At 40.4% G+C, this 25,379-nt stretch overlaps 1 protein-coding gene across 2 annotated transcripts; it reads right to left on the bottom strand.

The window, feature by feature from the left end:
• Positions 1–1,172: 1,172 nt before the first annotated feature.
• Positions 1,173–25,379, bottom strand: KCTD3 (potassium channel tetramerization domain containing 3). Of its 2 annotated transcripts, none has more exons than XM_010284109.1 (17): positions 25,328–25,379; positions 23,901–23,946; positions 22,459–22,532; positions 21,928–21,986; positions 21,639–21,719; positions 20,822–20,947; positions 19,415–19,505; positions 16,617–16,807; positions 12,557–12,672; positions 7,578–7,665; positions 7,325–7,441; positions 6,090–6,260; positions 5,159–5,314; positions 4,070–4,166; positions 2,471–2,655; positions 2,230–2,368; positions 1,173–1,867 (listed from the first exon to the last, which is right to left on the bottom strand). In XM_010284109.1, the coding sequence occupies exons 1-17, from the start codon at positions 25,354–25,356 to the stop codon at positions 1,285–1,287; spliced, it is 2,349 nt and encodes a 782-aa protein (XP_010282411.1). In that variant the 5' UTR covers positions 25,357–25,379; the 3' UTR covers positions 1,173–1,284. The 2 variants fall into 2 exon arrangements, with proteins under 2 accessions (XP_010282411.1, XP_010282410.1); XM_010284108.1 differs by having other exon boundaries at positions 20,807–20,947; positions 25,328–25,377.

Here is a 25,379-nt window from a genome sequence, read left to right as displayed (position 1 = left end):
CTCATCCAACTTCCACAGTTGAGGAGGGTTGGGGGGGCAGCGTGTTTGGTAAGGGCAAGTCTTTTACCTGTCCAAAACAACAGTATGTATGTGGCTAAAAGGGGCCTTTGTGGCAGGATAGCCATGCCTTTTCCTACCACAAAGCTCCACCACAAACTTGTGTTCATGCACAGGCAAATAAACAGCAAATGAAGGAAGTCTTATGGAGTTGCTTTAACCTTTGCGTTCTCTCCCTCCCTCTTTCCCACCCTCTCGGTTCAAGTTTAAAAAAGCCCAAACAAACAACACAACCCCCCCAATCCATTAAATAATGCTTAACTAACTCCAAGCATGCCTTTCTCAGCAGTAGAAAGCCTCCTAAGCCAAACACTTCCTGTTACAGCGTTTTGCTTATGTATTATACCTTTTGCTTATGTATTGCTAAGCTCCAGGCACTAAAATTTGTTCACCACCCACAGCAAACTAGGAGCTAACGGCAAGCAGCCAGTGCAACGCAGGTAGGAAATACCCTATCAAGGCACTTGTAATTGAGAATTATTATACCATGACAGTAAACCTACTCCCATATTCATCTCTGTCTGGAAAAAGGACAAAGTGACAAGGAAGCCCTCAAGAGACTGCCAGTTCTGCATATTCTGCCAAGCATATTTTTATGCATGCTTTCAGTCACAGTCAGCAAAACCCATCATCTGACAGTACACATTTTCAGAAAGCACAAGCAACACTCCTCTGACAATTTATTTAGACCACAAGGCAAAATAATTTGCTATTTTGAATAGCTTCCTCCTTAACCTGCACAAAACATTTCAGACTTAGACAGCAGCATACAGAGCAAGGATCCCATTCATAAAACAAGACTACAGCAGCAGCCCTGTGAATTAGGCAAAACCCAGCCAAGACAGCAGCAGCTCTGCAGAGCCATGTGTGGCTGCGTCTAAAAGGCATCTTCCATGGAGCAGCCAAGTACTCCTTTAGCACCCTCCCTTCCCCCAAAACAAAAATAATCACACCATAGCACATGCCTGACCACGTTTACGTAAGAACGCACAACAATATTTTGGACCAAGTACCGTACTACATTTTGGAGCATCACATAACAGCCACACATTGATGTGGACAACTCTTCAAAGGTTTGGCAGGAGCCCGGTACTTTTCCATAACCTTACAATTTTCATTCTGGGTATCAGAACAAAGTCCCATTCGAGAACCAACCCACAACACATGATATTATGCCTGCTACCAGCCAGAGGGCACCTGCGCCTCCTCTTGCCACCAGTCACATTTTCATAAGCCATAGTCTTGGCAGGACAAGTCGTTCTTCCGGTGACGTGGTGAAGCAGCTGTCTTCGTAGGCGAGGGAGAAGCTGCACCAGGTAATTCAGGCCCACCTTCAGCAAGGACTGGTGCAGAGGCCAGGAGAGGCACTTTCTTCCTTCCCAGGAAGCCAGCTCCTTCAAACCCCATTTTCTTTTTGCTTTCTGCTTTGGCTTCACTCTCGTCTTCCGGTCCTCTTCTTTTGACATCCAGAGAACTCTCTGGCAAACGGTGAACCTCTGTACTGCAACACCCACCTGCCTCCGTCACACCCGTGCCTCGCACTTCAACTGCTGTCGTCAGGACTGCCTTCCTCTCCGCTGCACTGCCCTCAGCTGTTGCCTTCCTAGCCTCTGTCTGGCTTGAATTCCCGTTTGTAGCAGCTGCCTTTTCTGTTGGGCTTTTGCTGGATAAGTTAAAAGCCTGGAAGTCCCGGTAACTGTGAAAACTCTCTGTCCGCCTTGCTCTTGCTAACAGAGGGCTTTCTCTGTATGGCCGCACAGAACCATACGTGGCCGTTTCATGGATTGTTTCATGGTGCTGCAATTGGAGGCTTCAGAAGAGAAAAACAACCAAGGACAAGAAGAGCAGATGTTAAGCTGAGAATAGCAGCTGGTTCTTCTGCACACGCTGCTCCCACCCACCACTGCAACTCCCACCAAAATACCAATATACTAATCACAACCCCCACACAAGGGCTTCCAGATCACTCACTTCAGATTCTCATAGGACACTTTAATCATCTGCACACATATAAACCAACAGAAATGAAGCAGTATGCACGTGTAGTTCAAGAGACTTAGGGTGGATTCAGGGGCCTTTCCCACTTAAAACCTACAGCATTCAGGTCAAACTCCTCTTTGCCTACCTGAAGGGTAATACCATCAGTGCCTGCAGCCAGTGGCATCGACCTACCTGGAATTAGATTCCCGAAGGCGGTTTGGCTGAACAACTGAGGTGGCAGGACTGATGTTGGGTGTGGCACAGCGAGACGTACTCAAGTCACACTGGTCAAGCAACTTGAGCAGCTCTTCCTCTGTGGGGCCACCAATATCTGAAAGAGACAGCTCTTAGCACCCAAGTCCATTTACCATAGTCATGCACACGTGAGGACAGGAAAAGAACCACACCACAGTCCTGGTATATCACAACTTACCTTTATCTTCACTCTTACTAACCATGTCCATAGCTGTGGTCAGGTCCCACATCTGGATGCTGCCATTTGAATGCCCAGTGAAGAGGTAGCGGCGTGGCCGGGAGCCCATTCTGCTGGATCCTTCACATTCTCGCACAGTAAATGACGAGATGGTAGTGCAGTCAACTGCCTGGATCTCACAGATCCTACAAGAAGAGAAACCCCAAGTCACCAATACAATTGCACCTGGCAGAGTTTGCCCAGTAAAGTCAGCCCTTTTTTTTCATTTTCTGAGAGGGCACCAAACTTGCTACCAGAAAAAGACCTTTCTTCCAGACAAAATTCCTTCCCCTGCATGACCGGTGTGCTGCTCAGCTGCAGACAGTACCTTGCCCCCCAGTCCTTCTACAGTCTTTCTTACTACTTTTTTATCTTTCTTTATTAGGGAACTTCCATTTTCAGTTTGCAATGACTAGAAACCTAAGGCTCTCACAAGAATGACAGCAACTAGCCCCTTCATACGCTAGACGCTCTAGGAAACTAACCTGCAGAGACAGCACATTTAACCATAAAGAAGATATGCAAAAAAAATCCAAGGATGGTAAATCCAAGGTTATCTATACAGGTAACTTTTGTCTCACGACAACTGCGGTATCACTTGACATGGCAGATCTCCATCGCTTTTTCCCTTTACTTTAGAAGCTTATGTGGGGCATGAGAGGAAAAGGACTCCCAAAACCAAGATGCTAAGCCAGACTCCATATCAGAACCTCACATGTTCTGGGTAATTTGTTTTACTGGCTCCTTGTATTGACCTTTTTACCCAAGAAGTGCTAAAATAAGTCATCTAATAAAGCTTTCCACTACCTACAAATCTAGCCTGAAGCAAGGCGGGGTGGGAGGGAGCACGTCGTCCTCAATTCAGATGCCAATAGTGTTAAGGCATCAACGCTTTCACCCAGATTCTAAGTTCTTAGGAAGAGATGCAAGAATAATAAGCAGCACAGAATCAAGATGCACCATCTTTTCTGATCTCTTGCCATCTTCCTAGCCTAACAGGAAGAAAAGCAGCTAGGGTTATTTGGCAACTTTTTTTTTACTACATTGGCAGCAACCTCGTATAATATTATGAAGGCAAGCCTAAGTAAATAATTGTATAGATGACTCAGAAGACAGTCTCTCAGTTTTAAAGGTTCTAGTATCTGCAAAGACAGATGCAAAGGAAGAGAGAAACTGCTTCCCTGTCTACCTTTGTGAGCAGCATAATCCCCATCACCAGCAACTTCTTCAGAATTGCTTTTGAAATTTAATGTCAGCATGGTACCATGGCTGAGATTAACACATTCTGTAGAGGCACACAAATGTTAGTTTTGTGAGCTCAGCAGGTGAGCCACCATGAAATGAGTCTCTGATATCACATTTTTCAAAATGCCATTTAGCTTCTAGGTTATAGTAGATCATTAAACACAGTTCTGTTACTACCACACACAGTTCAGCCAGAGCTGTCAAGCACATTGGAAGCTTGCTCAGTATAACTGCATGCATCCCCAAGGGATGGGAGATCCCACCACCTGAACAGTCCTGCTCCTTTCCCAGTTAAAACCCTAAACATGGAGGTACCTTTTCCCAGTTGAAGACAGCCTTACAAAAAGCTTATTAGTGATGGGAACAACTTTTTGGATAAACACCTGTTGATCATCACGTTCACCAAAGGGTCCTAGAGAAGAAAAAGAAAGATCACTTTTTTGTTTGTTTCAATTCCCTCACCTTCTTCCTCACACAGTCCTGAAGACCCAAACTCATATTAGTATGATGACTGCAATTTTAAAGCGTCAGGACCAAAGATGACCAATAGCTAGAAAAAAGCCATCCAATAGTTAGAAGCCTCTACAGATACAAATTTTTTTGTTCTTTTGTTTTAAAGGACACCCATTCTTGAGTTTCCTGCATGTTCTTGGAGGAATTACTATGTCAGTACAAACCCTACATTAGGCCCCTATAATAACAATAAGTACTTTCTTATTTCACAGCTCCTAAATGGAGGCTTAATCAGATTTCTTGCCAGAGTACTGACTCCACCCTGTGTTCACAGGGCATCCTATTCATCAAAGGTTCACTTGCAAGACCCAGACCACAAAGGAATCTAGACTACCTGTCTACCCCTATTTACTGATGTGCATTCCTTCAGTATCGTGCTATAGCAATGTGCTAGCACCGTTCGCCTCTGCAGTTTCAAGGCTTCAGTAAACTTCGTCACAACTTCAAATTCATGTAAGAATTTTCACATGTGCATCATTTAATCCCGACTGAACGTGAACTGAAATTTGCAGTAGACCTAAACCTTGGTAATGCTGATCTGCTTTAATACAGATTGTGCTTTCTGTCATTCTCTAGTTAGCCCAAAAGTAAAATGCTACATCAGTTTGCTCAAGGAAGAGGTATAGTATCTGTGTTCAAAAGTTTTTTCCTTCCTTTTTCTCACCTTCAGAGTAAGCCTTCAAAGTAAAGTGTACTCACTCTATACAGCCTAAATAGTGAGTACTTCCAGGTGAATTCTACAGATCCCTGCCACCTTTTCAAGTAGAGAGCAGTATATAAGAGCTTACACTCATCAGCTGACTTGCATTTTATAGGGTTGAAGGTCTGTTAAACCTTTTTGAGACCAGTGAATGTACAGGCTCAATACAGTGCATTCAAGAGACATCCTACCAATGTCATTTCCGGAAGAGTAACTGCCGTGACTCTCCGCTTCCTCCAGGGATAAGATTTTGAATGATGCAAGAGGTGTTGAGCCTGGCTGTGTTGAAATCATGCCCCGGAACCGAGTTACAGTCCACGTCCGTACATGGTTGTTATCAGCACAAACTAGAGGGGAAAAGATGTACATGGGATGACAAAACTTTTGAGATAGATAGATAAACTTCTCTAATGATTTCTATATGGCAGTTTTTCAAGATTGAACGATCAAGCAGAATTTAGTCAACATCAGGTCACATAGCATCTCCAGACAATTATCTAACAATCTGCAAATTGTTGCTGATGTCCTGTTTTCTACTAGTATTATTTCTTCCTTCAGAAGTTCAAGAAACAAACTGAGGCAGGTGGAACACAACATTAAGGTCTGACTGAGTCAGCACCAGTAGCCTACAGCACACTTCAGTCTTTTGTGTGCAGATGCTAGGACAAGACATGTCATGAGAGCAGCCTGTCAGCAGAACCCTCACACAACAGTGGTCTTCTACTTCATTCACCATTCAGTTTTCTACAGACAGCTGTGTCCTTTGCTGGCACTGAGGGTTTAGCACCAAGTTGCAGGGGGAGCAGATGACCTCTGGGCTGTTTGTTGGCAGTATAATGGGACACCATGTATTCCTGTTCCTTTTTAAAAAAAAATCAGGATAGCAGCAGAAAGTAAATCTGTGGTTGCTGGATTCTGGATGAAATAAGATTCTCACAGAGGGAGGACTCAAAAGTCCCTTTCCTTGAAAGCAAGACACTTTCCTGAGCATGAGATAGGGCAAACAAGCCACTTCTAACACATGTAGGAGCAATGCAAGTTATAAAGCAATGCATACAAATACTTCCTTGCTCAGGAGGGGAGAACTGCCAATGCAAATTTGTGCACAGAAAAGAAGATTACCTGACACAAGGTGTTTTTCTGAGAGCATGATCTTCGTAACAGGACTTCGATGAACAGTGAAGGTCTGAAAGAGCTGAGGCCCGGACCCAACCGTTTCAGGATGCTGTACAATCACCCGCACTGCTCCAGAACTGGTGCCATACGCAATCTCAATCCAATTGCCGCTTACACCTAGAACAAGCAATAACACAGTTGTTCCTCCCAGGAATGAAACGTTGTCCTACTGGGGCGAGGAAATGAGGCAGCAGAAAATAGTATTTCCAAGCTTCCACAGCAAGATAGATATTTATTTTAAAAACTGTTTACTCCTTATTTTCCCATCAGCAGAAAGGACATTTTTGCCCTAAAACAGCCCAATACTTGTTCAATTCAACTCTTCAACACTGTCTTAACAACAGCCTTCCCTCCCATTCTCTCCTCCCTGCGAAAGAAGAGATGGGTAAAGTCATACAATCTGATATTTTGGCACTCCTCACAGTGATATGGTCAATACCTGCCACATATTTTGTTTTTCTGCCTTAGTGGGAGGCAAATGGGCCTCCCAAGAGCAGGGAGGACTATAGGTAAAAAGGTCACTGTGGTATCAATATAGTTATGTGAGTAAACACTTTCTCCCAGTTTGTGGGGTTTTTTGTGTTTTGCTTTGTTTTGACTTTTTGGTGGGGTTTTTTGTGGTGGTTGGGGTTTTTTTAATTGAAAAGATAGCTGCACTGTGATTACAAAAGGGTGTATAGACGCAATAGCTAAGCATCATTCAGCTGCATAGGGAAATGGTTTTTAGTATATTGGTTATAAGGTTAGATGCAACAGCAAGGTTGCCTGCCCCCCCAGTTCACCACAAACTAGATTATGAATTGTATTCACTGAAATAAATAAGCGCGTATTTTGTGTAAAAGGCTAAAAGCCAGAAAAGGTACATTATGCACACACAATATATGATGCCCTATGTTATTACATTATACACTAATGTATAATGGATGTACAAGCATATGCACACACACGTACATACATGTACCTATTTATACCTATGTAGAGATGTAAGGGGAAACAGTTACACCTAGTGTTCATCATTCCTTTGGACACAATGAAATGAAGAAAAATTCATTGTTTATGTCAAGGGCTACCTTGTCTGCTTTAGCCCTGCTATGCAGCAATATAAAAAAGTCCACTTAGAAAAAAGAAAAAAAAAAATCTGTAACAGACTCTCACTGAACAGACAGCGGTAGAATACTGACTTGTTTTAGGTGTGAGGTAGACACTGAGCGCTGTTATAGCATCATTGGAGGGATCGTGATACAATTCTGTCACTAGAAGATCATTGTCTTTCATTCGCAATGGAAACTTCTGCATGTCTGTGGGGAAGAGACATTTGTTTATTACTCTGAATAGACAGAGTTGTTCCGATGCAACTTAGACCAACTGAAGAGTTTAAGAACAAAGCTGCTCAGTACCACCTCCTTTTTATTCCACACTGCCCCCTTTTCTTACCTATATAGTAGATAGAGCCATTGTTACAGCCCAGCAGCAGAAAAGATCCTGCAGTATCATAGCTTGTGATAGGAACAACATCCTGAACCTAGTGCGAACAGAAAGGAAAAAAATTAAATGAAGAAGTTATAATCACAGAATCATTAAGGCTGGAAAAGACCTTTAAGATCATCAAGTCCAACCATCAACCCAACACCACCATGCCCACTAAACCATGTCCCAAAGAGCCATGTCTACACGTTTTTTGAACACTCCCAGTGATGGCAACTCCACCACCTCCCTGGGCAGCCTGTTCCAATGCTTGACCACTCTCTCAGTAAAGAAATTTTTCCTAATATCTAGTCTAAACCTCCCCTGGCGCAACTTGAGGCCATTTCCTCTTGCCCTATCACTAGTTACTTGGGAGAAGAGACCAACACCCACCTCACCACAACCCCCTTTCAGGTAGTTGTAGAGAGCGATAAGGTCTCCCCTCAGCCTCCTCCTCTCCAGGCTGAACAACCCCAGTTCCCTCAGCTGCTCCTCATGAGACTTGTGCTCTAGACCCCTCACCAGCTTCGCTGCCCTTCTCTGGACACGCTCCAGCACCTCAGCACCCTTTTTGTAGTGAGGGGCCCAAAACTGAACACGGTACTCAAGGTGCAGCCTCACCAGCCCTGAGTACAGGGGCACAATCACTTCCCCACTCCTGCTGGCCACACTATGTCTGATACAGGCCTTCTTGGCCACCTGGGCACACTGCCAGCTCATGTTCAGCCGGCTGTCAACCAGCACCCCCAGGTCCTTTTCTGCCAGGCAGCTCTCCAGCCACTCCTCCCCAAGCCTGTAGCGTTGCATGGGGTTGTTGTGACCCAAGTGCAGGACCCAGCACTTGGCCTTATTAAACCCCATACAACTGTACCTCTGCCCATCGACCCAGCCTGTCCAGATCCCTCTGCAGAGCCCTCCTACCCTCGAGCAGATCAACACTCCCACCGACCTTGGTGTCATCTGCAAACTTACCGAGGGAGCACTCGATCCCCTCATGCAGTCCATCGATACAGATATTAAACAAGACAGGCCCCAAAACTGAGTCCTGTTTCTCAGTTTTCAGACATTTTCACTACATTTTGTTGAAGAACACCTGAGTTTGGCACTGGTCTGAAGCTGTGGTGCACGCACTCGCACATACAATGGCATTCTTAAAGTACAGCTGGTAGATCACATTCCTCTACCAGACCGGATCTTAAGTCATGGAGTTCAGCAGAAGTGTGCAGACAAGTTAGCACAACTGCTCTGGACAATCCTTCTCCATGTGAAGGCACAAAGCTTAGAGTGTTGCAGCTAAACCACATCTTCAGAAGAGGATTTTTTTTTTTTTTTCCAAATATGCAAAATGAGTGTACTTCACACTTTCTGTCCTATCCCTTCTTTCCTTTCTGACAACTCCTTAGGAGGTTGCTGGGCAAAAGAACTAGATGTTGCCTCTCTAAGGCTTCCTTTACCCTCAGTTCTTGTGTCCCTCTGCCAGCCTCTGTGGACATCTCAGCCTCCCCCGGATATATAATGAGGGGGGAAAAAATTCTTGTCCCATTACAGTTTCCCATTTCCAATACACATCCACACCATGTAAACTGGAATGCAGCCTTGTGATATTTTACTTGCTGGTCTACAACATAAGGTGAAGGACTGAGAATGCCCTCTCTTTACCCTCGAGGGTCAAAAGGAGTACTTATCCCCTCAGGTGGGACAGAGATCTCAAGCAAAGAAAAAGCTTAGCTTCTCCTAGGTGTGATCCCCTATCTCAAGCAATTCTTTTTTGCTTTAGCCCTGAGGAAGAAAAAGCCAAAAGCCATTTTATCCAGAGCACTCAAACATGCACAAAGTCATAGCATTTTTCCTGCACTCCAAATGTTTCAGTCAGTCCACTTAATGAACACTGAATGCTAATTCATGGAAATTTCAGCTTAAGTTCTCATTTCTCTCTGACCAGCAGCATCCTTCTGCCTGCTTCAGAGATTTGAAAAATCATTTGCAAAATACCTGCAATGAATCTGTTGGATACATGCAAAACAAGCCAAAGAAACTTCCCCACACCCCAAAGAGCTTGCACTCTCAACCAGTACCCATTCCTAAACTAAGGGGGGCTTACGATCATATTCTAAGCCTATCACTTAGCCTTACAGAGGTGGCTGCAACATGAATATAGCTTCGGCATATTTTCCTGAGAGGGAGGGAGGGGGAAGAGGCACCTTCCCTCCTTTCTTTGTTTAAAGAACGACACCTCTCACTTATGTTCACCCATAATTCAGCACAGATCCAACGCTAAAAATAAACTGTTCTTGGAAGGCACTTGGCTTTTCCCCATATAACTGAATGACCTGGAGAAGGATCCTTTGCAATTACTGAAAAGAATTGCTATTCTTGATCTCAATGCTTTCACACAGTACTTTTTCAGATACAGCTGCCTAAGTACCCTGCCCTCCCCACAGCCAGATGCATACTACACCTAATTAAATAAGGCATCTAATGACCTGGGCCACAGAACTTTTGGTTTCAAAAGATTTATTTTTTTCCAGACTATTTTGAAGGAAGTAGCAGTACAAGAGCAGAAAGGCAAGAAACTCAACAGAGTGTCAGCATCTAAGAGTCTATGGATAAAGGTGCAGTGTGCTCTCTGGTTCTGTGGATGGAAGGTATATACAGAAGCTCTCCCATCTGCAAAAGGCTTTACAAAACTAATGAAGGTAGAGGCAACCTATCAACAGATACACCACTTTACTCATCACCTTGCAGAAGACATAACAACTGCAAGGAGAGGTCCGAGCAAGAGCATCCACAAGGCTGCCGACAGCAGAGACTGACTGACTGGGTCAGAGAGATCCTGCAAAACAAGGAGAGTCCTTTCTTCTGCCGCAGAGATAGGAACACCAGAGGTGATTCCGTAGTTACACCTACCAAGATGCAAACTTTCATTAAGAAACAGAGCGACACTATGTAACAGTCACTGGTAGAACATGGCCAGTGAGAATCCTCATTTTTCAGACTAGATTCTTCTGTCATACTCTTATTGCTTTATGTTACCTCTTATTATGTAACAATAAATATTCTGCTTCCTTTAAGCTCTCCTATATTAAGAATTTCAATACCGATTCATCTAACACCCACAACCTCCTCTCCTTGTTGCATGCAACTGAAATATGGCCAGAGGAATAAGTACTAGGGAAACCACCTCAACTAGTCTGCTCAAATCTCCCAGATGGGAAGAAGATGCGAGAACCAATCAGAGGCAGAGGTCAGAGTTACACCTTCATGGTGTAATACATCAACTATAAAAATCACAGTGTAAGGAAGGATAGCTTTGCATAAACTAAGCCTCCTTTAAGAAGAACTTACTTAGAAGGGCATCAGGAAAGAAAGCCTGAAAGGAAACAAAGTTCTTGATCTGAAATGGGGCATTGGCACATTCTGTTCCTCAAAGCCTCTCTCACTGCAGCAAGTATGATTACATCCTAAGGCCAGAGCTACGGACAGCTCATGGAAAGCAGTTACAAAAATATCATATATTTTCATAAGGAATTTGAACATCAGAGGTACAACCCTGACACTTATGTCTTCACGAGGTTCTTCAAGAAGAACATGTTCTAAAGAAGGATGAAGAGCTAAAGGAAGGTTTTTGTTTTTTTCTCCTTACTAACAAAAGAGGCTGAGGTACAGAGAGCACCTTGAAACTCTGGGGTTTTTTGTTTGTTTTGTGTTTGTTTTTTTGTTTTTGTTTGGGGGTGTATCTGTTTGAGTTTTTTTTAAAGGGAGCTATTCTCATCCTCTAGGGAAAAAAAAATAAATAAAATTAGAAGGCCAAAAAACTTGGGTTTGGGACATCCCAGCATATAAACCCCTTTTAAAGATTTTCTACTTTTCAATAAGAAATGCTTTTACCAAAGGAATAGTCAGTCAAGCTGAGGAACTATTAATATGATCAGAAAGATTTCTGTGGCTCCCCCTGGAAAGAAAGATGATGAATGGGACATCGTTTTTTACTCCTTATGACTTACTCCTTTAGAAAATACTGTCAAATGCCAGCTTGTCACACAGCATTAAGTTGTCTCTTAACAGAAGATTTTGCAAGGCATCAACAGAGCTTTAAATAATGTTTTGTTTAATTCAAGACCATACTAACACTTCTGTGTCTGCTGCAGAAGCGATGCTACCCCATGCTTATTATCTGTGTTATTTGTTAGCAGTACTGTCACTTAAGGGTTGACTCAGAACTTAGCAAACAGTCCAGCAGCCTCTAGTCACTTCTGCCTCTTGAGATTCACAAGACAATTTGGGGATTTTTATTGTATCCAGATTTTGTGCCACAGACGTACATGTGGCTGTGTTACAAGCTTTGTTATTCACATGAATGCTTGACTGTTTTCTCAGACTCATACAGACTCCAAGGATCTTTCTATTTAATATGTATTCTGACAACAGCAATAAACTCAATGCAGCCAGAAGCATCCATATGCAGGACAGACATCTTTAAAGCACCAGATATATTTCTGCTGAAGAAGAGTTGTTGTAAAACAACTTTTGAGATCCCCAGATACCAGACTGCCTTTTTTAACTTGTTCTCTTTTTCTTTGAGACAGTGCAGAAATTGTCATCACGCATTCCCCACAAATTTTTATTTCCTATGATCCTAGTGAATTTTTACAAAGTTAGTAATCCACAAGGAAGTTTAAACATACACATTTGACATTCATTACTCCAAATCATGCCATGTTCTTTTATTTGAAAGCCTAGAAAGCATGCTTGGTAGTACCACCAAGCAACTCAACATTATGCTCACAAGCACAGTACTCTGTTACCAAGGTGGCAAACTCTAACACAACTCAGGGCTGAAAACCCTCTGACAAACATTTCACACATGCTTTTAGATTGTTTTATTCTCTTTTTACTAGAAACACATATCAGCTTATTAAAGGTGATGCGGAAAACTGAATTGAACACACCTGCCAATGCTGAGTCACAGCGTTCCACACTCCCACTTTCCCTGTATGACTTGTAGCCACCAACTGGTTGCCAATGAAGAAGAGAGCATCTACAGGGACTCCAAGACTGAACACTCCTGCAAAAAATTAAGAGTCTATGAAGCTCATCTAAAATAAAGAGGAAAAAAAAAGTAACAATGGAATCTCTCCACTATTATCATATGTCACATTTATTACAGTAGCAAGTAAAGAACAGCCAAAACTGGGTTTGCAGTGTGCTATGTAAGGTACTATTCAAGCAGCAAACTGGGTTCCATTAAATTAAGTGGCAGCGTGATTTCATCTCTGCTGATGCAATCATTACTTGGGAAGGAGAAAGGAGGCAAAAGAAGGAAGAAGAGCCCATGCAAAATATCCATTCCTTTTTTTACAGCCATCAAGTTCTCAAATGGCTTTATACATCCTGAGGCATTAAAAAATAAATAAATAAAAATCCTATTAGAGCAAGCAGGTTTTTTTTTTTGTTGTTCTGTGTCGTTTTTTTCTTTTTTTTAGTCTGTGACTATGAAGTGTCATTTAAGAAGCAGTAATTTCATGGTTTTTGCTAAGCAGACAAATTTATGCCGTACTAGTTTGCAATTACCTTTTAAAGTATTACAAGTTCTCACTGCTTTTTTTTTTTTTTTTTTTTAAGTCCAATCAAATAGATATAGTCTGAAAAAATATTTTAGAAACTAAATACAGCTACAAGGCTTCATCCTTATTCTTGGGAAAAGACTGAATAACCCCAATGTGACACTACTTGAATACATTCAAATTTCTCTTTTAGCAGAAATATTTGAACCCGGAAAAATAAGCAGCCTGCAAAAGCCTCTTTCTTTCTTTCTATTTTCATCTCCAGATCTTTAAGTGTTGTTACAGTCCGTGAGTAGAGAGTACAGGCTATTAAAAATTTAAACTATATAGGGAACCAGCTTCACCAGTCATCACACACGACTCAAAATCTGGAAGACTTACCAGCAATTAAATAAACCTCCAAATTACCTCCAAATAAAGCAAATGTGGCATCAAGAACATGTCACTGAATAAAAATCAAAACACTGGAGAAGATGACAGGCATTGATGACCATGGTTACAGTAGACCTTAACATCTGAGCTTTTCCACAAAATCTGTCCTCTCTTTAGAGCTTCCTAGTCTCATCATAGATCCAATATGAGTATTTTTAATTGAACTGCAAACTTGAATAGCATATTACATTTTGTACTATTTATGGTACCAGGTATTTAAAAGTTAGAGCAAACTAAAAAGGTCTGATATAATTTTCAAGTTTGCAAGCTTCAAAGTGCAGCAAACTGGTCCAGCAAGTAATTCAGTTTGTAAGTAACTCCAGGCTAAGTTTTACTGCCTGGTAAGTACAAAAGTCATTACTACTGGGGACACATTACACTACCAAGCGTCAAGCTTCACTCACAAGTTTCCTATTCCATACTGTTCACTCCACATATTTATATTTCTTCTCACTAATACACTTCTACTGCAGCAGACATATGTCTTCAAAACAACAGCTGGCAAATTTCCCAACGTTATTTTGGACAAATTCAAATGAACAGAGCGCCATTCCCAACAAAGCAGCAGCCCTCTGTCACACCCCAAGAAGGAACATTAGGAAGCTCACTATATACTTATGATTTAATTAGGATGCTAAACTGTTTTCCAGGGCACAGTACAAACATTCGATGCAGATAAGATCCAGCAGTACAGGGCACATGAAAAAGGCAATAATAAAAAAAAAAAAATCCACAGAAACAACTAGAATTGATTATTGCAGAGAAGGATGAGGTTCAAGGAAATCAAGGAAGACAACTTGAATGGTCTGGAGGAATTTGAAGTGTCAGTCCTGCTTAGGCTCAACAATCTTGAGACCCATCCACAGGGGAGACAATGCTATATGTAATGACAGGTTCTTGTCTTAAGGGTCCCTTTCAGTAGAATACTGCTTACAGCAGCAATCCAGCAGCAGAGTCTTATGTAAGTAATATTGAAAGGAAAGAGAGCGCTCTGGGAGAGCTCTATCACAAAGATGCCAGCCCACACAATTTTCTGAGGATGGTTGTCACCAGGCTCCCACAACTGTCTGGAACAAGTGGTTTCTTTCAGAAGGTGATAGCAACATACTGTATCTCTAACACAAAGCAGGACTGAAAGCATTTGCCGCTACAAAGAAACAAGACAGCTATATTGAAGTTATTACCATTTAAAAAAACCTAAAATATGCTTGTGTTGAACCATGCAGCATGACTCGTTAATCCAAAAGAGGAACAGTGCATTTTGTTCAATGTTAGTCAGACTAAAGATTCAATCCTGTAGGCACTCTCTCTTTGCTCCAAGTGGCATTTCCTTTGTTTTATTTTGTTTCACAAAGTCACTTCAATGCAGCACAGCCTGTTTAGCTGAAATGCTTCCTTCAGTTTTGTTGCCATGTTCAGTCATAGTCCAAGCTATCAGAACCTTATGAGATTGGCATATTTTAGTGCTCTTATTTGAAGTAGAAGTCCAGTTATGTTTTTGCCTCTCTTTGCACTTGATTTCCTAAAATCCAAGACGTTGCTTCACATATCTTATTGCAAATCCCAAGGTAACACAAGCAGCTAAGTCAAACCAGAAAATGCAGGAGGAATGTAACAGCATAGTGCTTAACACAATGACTATTACAGGAGTACAGCTGTCACACTAACTCTTCTCCGCCTTTAAGGTTTGGTCAAGGGGAGCATAACAGCAGAAAAGACTTCCCAAGTACAATATTTACTCCCTGTTTAACAGGGATATTTCACATTCAACTGTTAGACACACCCTTCAGATTTATTTTTTAAATACAATGGAACCTCCTTTTCTGTTTTGCTGACCATGATTACATACAAGAGCTCTATGAGCCACAAGTAAAAAAGCAGCATACGGCTGCATTCTCTCATGCATGACTTTGCTTTTCCCCGTCTTCAAATCTGACTTGGTGCTTCCACTCATTCAAGCATAAAAAAAGCAACAGTCATTAACATAGCTAGAAATTGCCTCAGCATCTTTCAAGTAAGCTCTTCCTTTAAAGGCACACGGATCAAAACTTGAATTTGGTCATTTTGACTTTAATTATCACCACTTTAATTCTCATGACTTCAACTGTGGAGATACATCTAATAACAAATTAACTCAGCATTAAGTTTGAGAGAAAATTGTCCACATAAGGAGATTGCTGTCATACTTTGTTAGCAGTATCCACTGCCAGAGGAAACAGACATTACTGGCGTAACAGTGGTGATTCAAACACCAGGGATTAGGCTAGAGGAAGTTCCTAGTAACATTCCCTTCACTGCCTCCCAAACTTGCCCTGTATTTGAACAATAGCGAGTCAGACAAGCCATCAAATCAGTACCAAAGAATATTTACTTCTGAAAATGTCTTCTTGACGTTTCTAAAACCTCCCTAACTGTGGGTCCTTCAGTGCCAAGGCGTACAAGCAGTAATTCCTGTAACGCTTAGGACAGTAGTGTGCTTTTTCCCTACCTAGACACCCAAGTTATAAAATGAAGAAATTGTCATCTTCTAAATTGCATTTATGAACTACATTTGACAGAGAACTGAAACCTTTTCATCATCTCCATGTAAAAATATAGCTTTAATAAGACAAAGGAAGGAAAAGCGCAGAATCTCTCAGTATCTGCAACTTTCCATCTCAGAACCTTAGTTCCTTTGTGCTGTGGCCTAGATTCAAATGCAGGGAAAGTTTAACTCGAATTTGCATCTTCACCCAAAAACTCAAGCTGAACTGAAGAGTAAGAATTAGTAAGTATCTGTTCAGTAAAGAAGACTACTTCATTATTCATCTTTTCGTTTTTGAGAAACGATTCCTCTAGCATGACAGAGAAGTTAGTATGCTCCAATACATTGCTTACTATAGCTTGTTCTGTCACTTTGTCAAACTGATTACCGAACACTGCTAATCATACATACCTCAAAATAAGGTCACAGACTTCTTTCTGGTTAAACACACACACACAAAAAAGAAAAAAACCAAGCAATTACAATTACCAATCTCACTGCCACTACCACCATCTTGAATGCTCCACAAGATTATGCTACTCTCCGAGGCAACTGCAACCATCTTATCCTTGTCTCCATGAGGTCCTCCAACCACCTTGGCATTGAGCGCCACTCGTTCAATTGTCCAGTCCAGATAGGGACTCGTGAACACCTGCTGCCACCCAGATGACTCTTTAATTCTGGAAGGGCAAAGGAGGGAACACAGAGCAGAGGTTAGAGATTTAGAAATGGACATCTCAGTCTAAACCTGAAACAATGTGGATGATCCAGCCAAAAGCCTGGGTTAGCCAAATGCTACAAAATGACGTTCAGCATAAGACTTAAAAAGAAATCTCTATCATTTCCAGAGGCAAGGTGTCTTACATAATATGCTCAGTCATGCTCTAGCATAAAGCTGTGCTACAGAGTCACACCTTCTGTTCATGGTATACTGTAAACAGACTATACTGAATTGACCTTAAGCTTTATTTTTAGAGACTCATTTGCCTGCGTAATTTTAAAGACTTAAATGATGCCAGAAAAGCATCTGATTGCAGAATCTCTCAGTATCTGCAACTTTCCATCTCAGAAACTTAGTTCCTTTGTGCTGTGGCCTAGATTCAAATGCAAGCCCAGGGAAAAGTTTAACTCGAATTTGCATCTTCACCCAAAAACTCAAGCTGAACTGAAGAGTAAGAATTAGTTAGCATCTGTTCACTAAAAGCAATTTATCTGATTTAACTTTAGGCAGTAATTTAGATATTTGGCAACTGAGGTAGAGCACTGTAAATCTAAGCAGTTAAATTATATAAATGTTAACATGGAAAGCAGAAACACATCTTTAGGATTTTTTGCCATTGTTGCCATTCTTTCACTTCGGCCTTGCATCCTGCCTGGAGATGAAGCACCACAGATCACTGTGCTCTACCCATACAGCATGCAAAAGAAATTGTAATGAAGTGACTTAAGAGCAGGACTGCAAGATCGATAAGCCTTTAAATGTAACCACGACGTTCTCATAAGCTTTATTATCAAGTTTTGAAGACTTCTGCCATACTTCAAAGGGAACAAAAATACTACCTCTAGGATGCGCTGTGCTTTGCTGTAGCTTTTTACTAAAATATTATTTAAATACTTAAGATAATTATCTGTTGCAAGCAGCATAAAAGAAGCCACAAAACTAAACATCTGAATATATTTAATTTCTTACTGCATGGGATTCACTGTCCAGTCCACTACAAATTACCACTCAATTTGAGAAGTGATTCTGGCTAAAATTCAGCTGTTGCATTGTTACAACAAAATAACCCTGACAAGAATCTTAAAAATTCCATCACCTGACTGCAGCATAGTAGTATAAGCAAACAATATTAAAATTTGTGGGTAGAGGGAAGTAGTTTTAAGTGTATGCTGTCTCTTCAAACACTAGATATTCAAAAAAGTCTGGGCAAATTCACTTGTCAAGCAATAAAAACCAGACAGGTACTAAGATGCAGCAGAGAGGGGGGGGAAAACTGTTACTAAAGCTGTATAAGAGCAGAATGGAGGAGGGAAAATTCCACCACCTAGAGTTCCTGCAAGTTTCAGAAGAAAAAATACTCAAATCAAGACAAGACTGCTACCTTGAGTCACTGTGAAGAAAAGCAACATTTTAAATTGGCATATTGACCTGTGTCCTCTTTCAGCAACCACTGAAGTTTGACATGCTTCATCGAAAGCATCACTAATGACTTAAGTTCAATGGTAACAAGTCTCATTAACTAGATTACCAAGCAGGAAAGAGGCAGAACGTTTCACTTAAGTGAGCTATCATCGAAGGAAAACAGCCAGAGATAAAATCGTAAGGAGGGGAAAATTAGCACAAAGACAATTGCAAATCATTGCCTCTTTCTCCAGTCAGACGATATTAAGCATAATTGAAAACAAGAACATTAAGTAGAGCAAGAAAAGCTGCATTTAGCACAAATTAAAGTAAAACAAACTGCAGTGGTGAATACAAGAGACAAGTTAGATGTGATTTAAGTTGCAAAGTTTAAGCAAATTAGTATTTGATATAGTGAAAAAGATAGCAAACTATGGCTTCGGCTTGGCAGGAAAGAAAGAAGCTATTCACATTACACTCTTTTATTCTCCCTTCTGTTTCTGAACCACACTACAACAGCAGTGTTTGGTTTTGGCAACCGCTCTTGTTAAAACCTTACTTTTCATTGAAAAGACACTCACCAGTTACATCAAGACTACCAGATGTGAACTAAAAACAGCTTCTGTAATATGAAGGTATTACTTATATTCACCTGATCTTAAAAAATAGTCAGTTTGTTTACAAGACATTTAAAGACATTTTCCAGCCATCTAAGTGAAGTAGCAAGTGCTTAACAGTTCTGCTAAACCAAAAAACCTGAAGTTTAAGACAAGGCACATCCCTTATGTAGCAAAAATCCATAACTGTTTCAAGTTCTTTGATAGTCTAACTTCACAGACTGTCTTCAAACCAATATAGTAGGAAGAAGCTTTTAAATGAATCCTTCTTTTAAAACCCTGCTTTAAAGCAGGCTTTTGAAGCAGTTAAATTGGAGTCCATTACATTCACAACAGCATCAGTAATTGACATTAAAGCAGCAAAATTTGAATTCCTATCAAGCAGTTCATTTGCACAAGCAAAAGTGGCAATTCACATTCAGTCTGCTCCTATAGATACATGTGATCTACTGTCATTACAGAGTAAAGGAAACTTTTAGCTTTGCTCATAACAAACTATCGTCAGTTATTTTAGATTCCTGTAATCTGACAAGCAAGTATATTCATACCTGTAGCAAACAGCAAAATGGGCATAGGCAGCTACTATCCAATTGTGGTGGCCAGCTACTATTAGGACTTTCCGTGGGTCCACAGGAAATCCTAAAAACAACAACGAAGCTGAAGTCAGTCAAGTGATGGGTATTAGAAGATGAGCAGATACATCTAGAACGGGATAGAGCTCTCTGCTAGGATATGCAGCAGAAACTTTGATAATGAAGTTTTTCAAGAAACATTTTCAGATAGATTCTAGTTAGCAATATTACTCCTCACAATCCTTACAACGCTTACAGGACTTACATAGGAGGAAGGTGTTTCATCTCAGTCACTACAATGCACAGTGTTCACAAGGAGAAAGAGGCAAGTACATTCCTCAGTTTTAAAGCCTGCCAAATTAGTAGAAATTTGAGGATTGCTATCAAATAAGAAACAATGCTTTCTTTTGTAAAAGTTCTTTCCAAATAGTTGCTGCAACCCTGTATTATTGTTCCAGATTGCTAAACTGAAATTTCCAATACTGCAGAATACCTATAGCTCCTCCATTTACTACCTAGTGGGAGCATACCTCATTTCTGATCTGCAACTAAATTAGGTTTGGCAGAAGTGTTGGATGGCACTGGAAATCAGTGATTATGGTACTTCCCCCAGTTAGCTCTCAGCCTTGATATGCTAAAGAATTAACGCCTAAAGATTGCATCTTCCATCTCATTTTCCCTAAGACTGCTCTCTTCCAAACCTGCAGCAACTCGCAAAGAAGCATCAGCAATTCATATCCGAGGCTTATTTTACATCATCTGGATATGGTTCCACCTTTTAACATACTCTAGATTTACCTAACACTGCTACAATTTACATGATTATAGCAGAAATATGACAATTCTAACAGCATCATTTTGCTTGCAAAGTCAAAAGCTGGAGAATGACAGAATTCAAGCCTGTCTTAGGTACAGTTTTTATATATTTTATATGGAAAGTATTTGACATAGTCAAACAATTGAAGACTACCTTTACTTTAAAACCTCAACTCCTGCAGGACAAGAGAGGCCCCAGGAGCGAGAAAGAGGTACAAGAGCAGGAAGGAGGTCCTGAATAAAGACCAAAGAGACACTGGTCTGTCTGGTTTTTATCACTGCTTTAGTACAGTATAAGGCATTTGTCTAAGGGGCCATACTAAGACTGCATGAAGAACTTTGATTTGCCTTTCTCTCAGCTTCATGTCTTGATTTGTGCAGCAGTGAGCCTTAAATACTGTGTAGGGAGTAGTGTTTAAGTAAGCGTTCAGCAATTTAAGATCAGGCAAACATAGAAAAACAGAGTGAAACCAGAAATAGTCACTCAGTTTTTATTTCCCAGTGACAATCATCTTTGCAATTTGTTTTGGTTTTAAAACTGACATTACTCACCTAGCCTGACTGTACCTTCCCCAGTACCAGCAAGTGTAGGTTGGACACCGCCTCCATGAATCTCACTCTCGGAGCAGTTTTGACCAGTTCTAACATCAGCTGGTGGCCCAGTGGTATTATTTATTTTACGGTTGGGAATGCCTATAAAAGAAAGGGGTGTTTTGTCCCACTCCATAAACTTTAGCAATGTAACGGATATTCATTCACTTTTCACTACAGGATTAACACTTGTTCATTTTGATATGAAGTCTAATTCATCTGCTGTAAGAATTAGGCAGTATCATAACACTGAAACAGAAAATGCTCTTGCTCTCTACATTGACATTCACAATTTAAAGACCTACGTTCAGAAAACTTGTCAACAATTGGCTAGATATCCCCTACACTTCAGGTTAATACATGAATTCTACATCTCTACAGAGAAGTCAAAATCCAACCAGTACTCGTATTTTTAAGTAAAGCTCATTTGTGCTGATTTGTCGTCTAGACATAGGGCACCTAAACTGTACCTTCAGAAAGAAGCAAGCACTCCATGCTGATAACATTTAACTGACACGTACTTGAAGAATGTCTATTCTGGTCTAGTACCAAACACAGCCTGCTTAGTATTAACATGTCCTCCCCACCCAGTACTCTAATCATTTCATACAGTATACAGATAAAAGCCTTGTTTTTGAATTGGAAGTATGTTCGATTCAATCATCTTAATCTTTCCATAGGAAAGCCTTCTCTGGACAGTTTGACAGCTAGAGTAACGCCCTCAGACAATCACCCCCACAAACTAAAGCAATAAGTGACTGCAAGCAACACCAGACCATGAATACAAAAATACCAGGAGGAGGCAAGTAGCCATGAAAAAGGACACTGCCACAAGATGAGCGTTCCAGTTCTTCACATAGTAGCAATCTTCTCACTAAGGAGGAAAAACAGATATGACCATTGCTTTCACTTCCCAGGAAACATCACATTATTTCAAATAACCTTTTGCATCAGGATGTTTGAAAATCTTCAGGGTCACAACGACCCAGGACTTGTAAGTGGGTCACTACTATAGTAATAAATGTGAGATGACCTCACGTTAAAAAAAAAAAAAAAAAAAAAAAGGACAAAAAAGACATTACCTAAAGGAGTGATCCCATAGAATTCAGCTTCATGCCTGAGAACATTAATACTCACTCCCCTAGAGAAAAACAAAACAAAACAAAACCAACAACAAAAAACACAAGAACAGAGCGAGTCAATACCTTGATTATAAATACTTGCATATAACAAGGTATTACGGAATGTGAACATCAAGCTACCTGTTTACAGAATTACCACCAAATACAATCAACCTGTTGATGTTTGAGATTTCAAAGTGATTGTTATATTAATTAATTATCTTTCATTATAATAAAGATACAGAAACAATAAAGAAATACATTGCCAGCAGTGGTTTAAATTACAAGAATCCACTAACAAAATATAATACTACCATTTCTGCCTCCACCATGCCATACATATACTGCAGACATGGCCCCAAATCTACCAGGGAGCTGAGTCATATACTAGGCACCCAACTAGCTGAGTAAAACTGAACAATCCTCATTTGAAAAAGTTTTCTAATGCATCTGATCAATTAATTTTTACTTGAAATAATTAGAACTTCTTACCGTAAGTCTAACTCCTTTGTGCGAAGAAAATTTAAAATGGGTGCAAAAGCTGCTGGATCTCGATCAATAAATATCTGCAAAGAAAAATTGCTGTACTTTTAGCATTATTATGGAGCAACTGTCAACTAAAATGCTTTTTTATGCTGGGCATGGGAATGAGGAGTTGAAGATGAGGTAGTCGGCAGAAAAACATAACCCAAAGCTTTTGGACCATGCCTTTGCTCTCATTATTCTTCTACCATCCACTAATTCAACATTCTTAAGAGACATAAATACCAATACTGCTGCAAATAGATGGCACTTAATAAACATGTTGTTTAAGTTCTAGAGTCTCCACAAAGTTCAATGGATATTCTCACTTTCTATCACGTGTTCAGAATACAGTGAATGTAATAATTAAAAAAAGTCTAAACTTGATCTTAAGTCAATTACCATTACAAGTACCTCTATGCTTTTAGCAAAGTACTTCTGAGCCTTACAATCACTCAACAACATTGCTGTAACTATAGTTTCCTGTTTAAGAATATCATATACACAGACTGAAATGGCCATTTTGCTATATATATTTGCAAACAAAAGCTACATTTCCATGTCAGGATTACTCAACTACATATCCAATACTATCTATGGAAAATTACCCCTCCCTCTTCAATATGGCAATTAGCAGTTCTGTCTATTTAAAAAAAAAAATACAGTTTCTGCCTGTGCATTGTCTGTACAAGGCAGAATGAGCACAAAACACGCACATTGTTCCAATCTCATTTATCTCAGAATGAGGATGAGAACGAAGAATTCCAGAGATGTCACCAATTTTCAGGAAAGTTTGAAGCCCAGACTGGTGCCATGACATTCAAGTAGTTACATCTGAGACCTTTATTCTGTCCTAAAATCTTTAAAATTTCACTAGACATAACTGAATTAAATATCCCCAGTCATTTTCCCGCTCAATAACATGAACAGTATTGCAACTAGGCTCTGAGCTTATAAAAGGATAGTATATTTTGTATCGAATCTAACACAAGAAAAGGAAAATACATGGTGACACTTTGAAATTATTTCAAAGTCCCATATTTTCCTCCTATTGAAATATGTGACAAAACATGAACAAAAGGTCAAGTCCAATTGAACATTACTCCTCATGGACTCTGAAGCAGAGATGATGCTGTCAGCATTTTAAACACAGGCTTCTGCAACGCTACTATTAGGGGTTATGTAATACAATAGTGACAGAGAAAACACTGGTAAAACCCCAAACAAGTTTTTAAAAGCCCAGGAATGTGAATGTTTTTAATTCATTTGGCCATTTGTTTTCCATGCTTTTAAGCATAGCTGACTCAGGCAGTATAACTCCCATTAGCACCCACAGTGAATATTGTTTAGGAGAGAACCTAACCAAAAGCATAACACTAAATTAATGATTTATCAGTAGGTTTATTACTCACAGCACCAGTTTCATCCTTCAGCGTTGAAATTCTTCCACTCAGCAAACTGAAACACAGGAAATCTTCGTTAGATACCCCCCAGAAATGTACTAACACAAATACAAGACAGTAACACTCTCAGTCAGTTTGCTCTACTTGTGTATCGTAGATTGCATTTTGGTTAAAACTGTATAGCTGAGCAAAGAAAACTGCCTAGGTAAGACAGAACACTGGTGAGGGTGAAGTATCTCTCCTGAACAAAGGAGCAGTGCTTGTACACTTAAGGAAAGCCTAAGAGCTACGAGGACCTTCCCAAAGAAATCTGTCACAAGGCCTAACTAGCCTGAAAGGATGGAAAAGTTTTCTCAGGCACCCAGAGGGCTGCATAGTTTGCTATAACGTAGTAAACCAGTAAAAGCTGCTGAAATAAAAAGGAAGAGTAAACAATCTATTCTGCAAGTACTTACTGGGCAAGAATGGGGTGGATGAGTTTCTCTCCCATCAGATCAAAGTACTTTTGCTCCAGGGTAGTAGAAAACTCAACACCAAAACCTTGTTTTACAGACACGAAGCAAACTAATGTCAACAGTTTTATTTCAGGATTACATGTGAGTCTGGATGACAATTACCTCTGAGATTTTCCAGTACTGGATGACTTTCAGAACAACCTCCTTAGATTAGTGTTGAGAGACTGGGGAATAGCAGGGGACTTCCTCCTTATGCCTTTCCTTCCGTGCCTCAGAGAAGGTGACATTTCCCTGGCACTCCATTTATCTGAACATTTCAGTAAAACAGGAGCAGGTAATGCTGCCTGTCTATGTCAGCTGCCAGGCTTTTATTGGGAAAGAAGTCTAGGGTACAAAAATTAGATGTAAGGAAGCAAAACCGCCAGCCTTTAGGTTTTCTTTTATGTCTTTGGGATTAACTGGGTTGTAGAGGTACAGCAACTACAGCACAAAATTACTAGGGTACAAACAGTAAGCAGAACAACCTACAGAAGCAGTACAAGTTAGCAGAAAGATGTTCAATAATCCAACAGCTCCTGTACCGCAAGTTAAAACCCTCAGAACTTTGACTAAGCTCAAGGTGCAGCAATAATTCAAAATACATTAAAGGCTGTGCTACCTTGTATGGTCAGTAAAATCAGTGGCAATATAGTCAGTGGCATCTTCCTTTCCTGCAGACTTGGAGCCTTATTTCCACTAACACTCCATCTAAAAAGTGACAACCCTTCAGCTCATATAAGCTGCCATAGCATCATTCAAGATAGAACATGCCTTTCAGATAATGGCTTATTTCAAATTAATCTGTCCCATTGTTTGAGATAGGGAAAAAGCATTAAGGAATAAAGACACTATTTACAGCATAAATTAAGAACTGACAACATACGTATTTTTTTAATGGCTATTAATTTGTCTTTCTTTAATGTGATGATAAATTACAAATACCTGGAAAAAAAGGAGTCTGGAATCCACATCAATGTTTGTCTTGAAGTGCTGA

Source organism: Phaethon lepturus, unplaced genomic scaffold (assembly GCF_000687285.1).
Source record: "Phaethon lepturus isolate BGI_N335 unplaced genomic scaffold, ASM68728v1 scaffold12113, whole genome shotgun sequence".
NCBI lineage: Eukaryota > Metazoa > Chordata > Aves > Phaethontiformes > Phaethontidae > Phaethon > Phaethon lepturus.
Note: the sequence above shows the minus strand (reverse complement) of the source record. Positions and strands in the feature narration are given on the sequence as shown.

What these genes read in the sequence shown, in the direction of transcription:
- KCTD3 (XM_010284108.1), bottom strand. Translation starts at nt 25,356, where the DNA reads ATGTGGATTCCAGACTCCTTTTTTTCCAG. An exon ending in ACAAAGGAGTTAGACTTACG is followed by an intron (nt 21,987 to 22,458) that starts GTAAGAAGTTCT and finishes GTTTTTCTCTAG; the next exon opens with GGGAGTGAGTATTAATGTTC. An exon ending in CTACCTCACACCTAAAACAA is followed by an intron (nt 6,261 to 7,324) that starts GTCAGTATTCTA and finishes TGCTTGTTCTAG; the next exon opens with GTGTAAGCGGCAATTGGATT.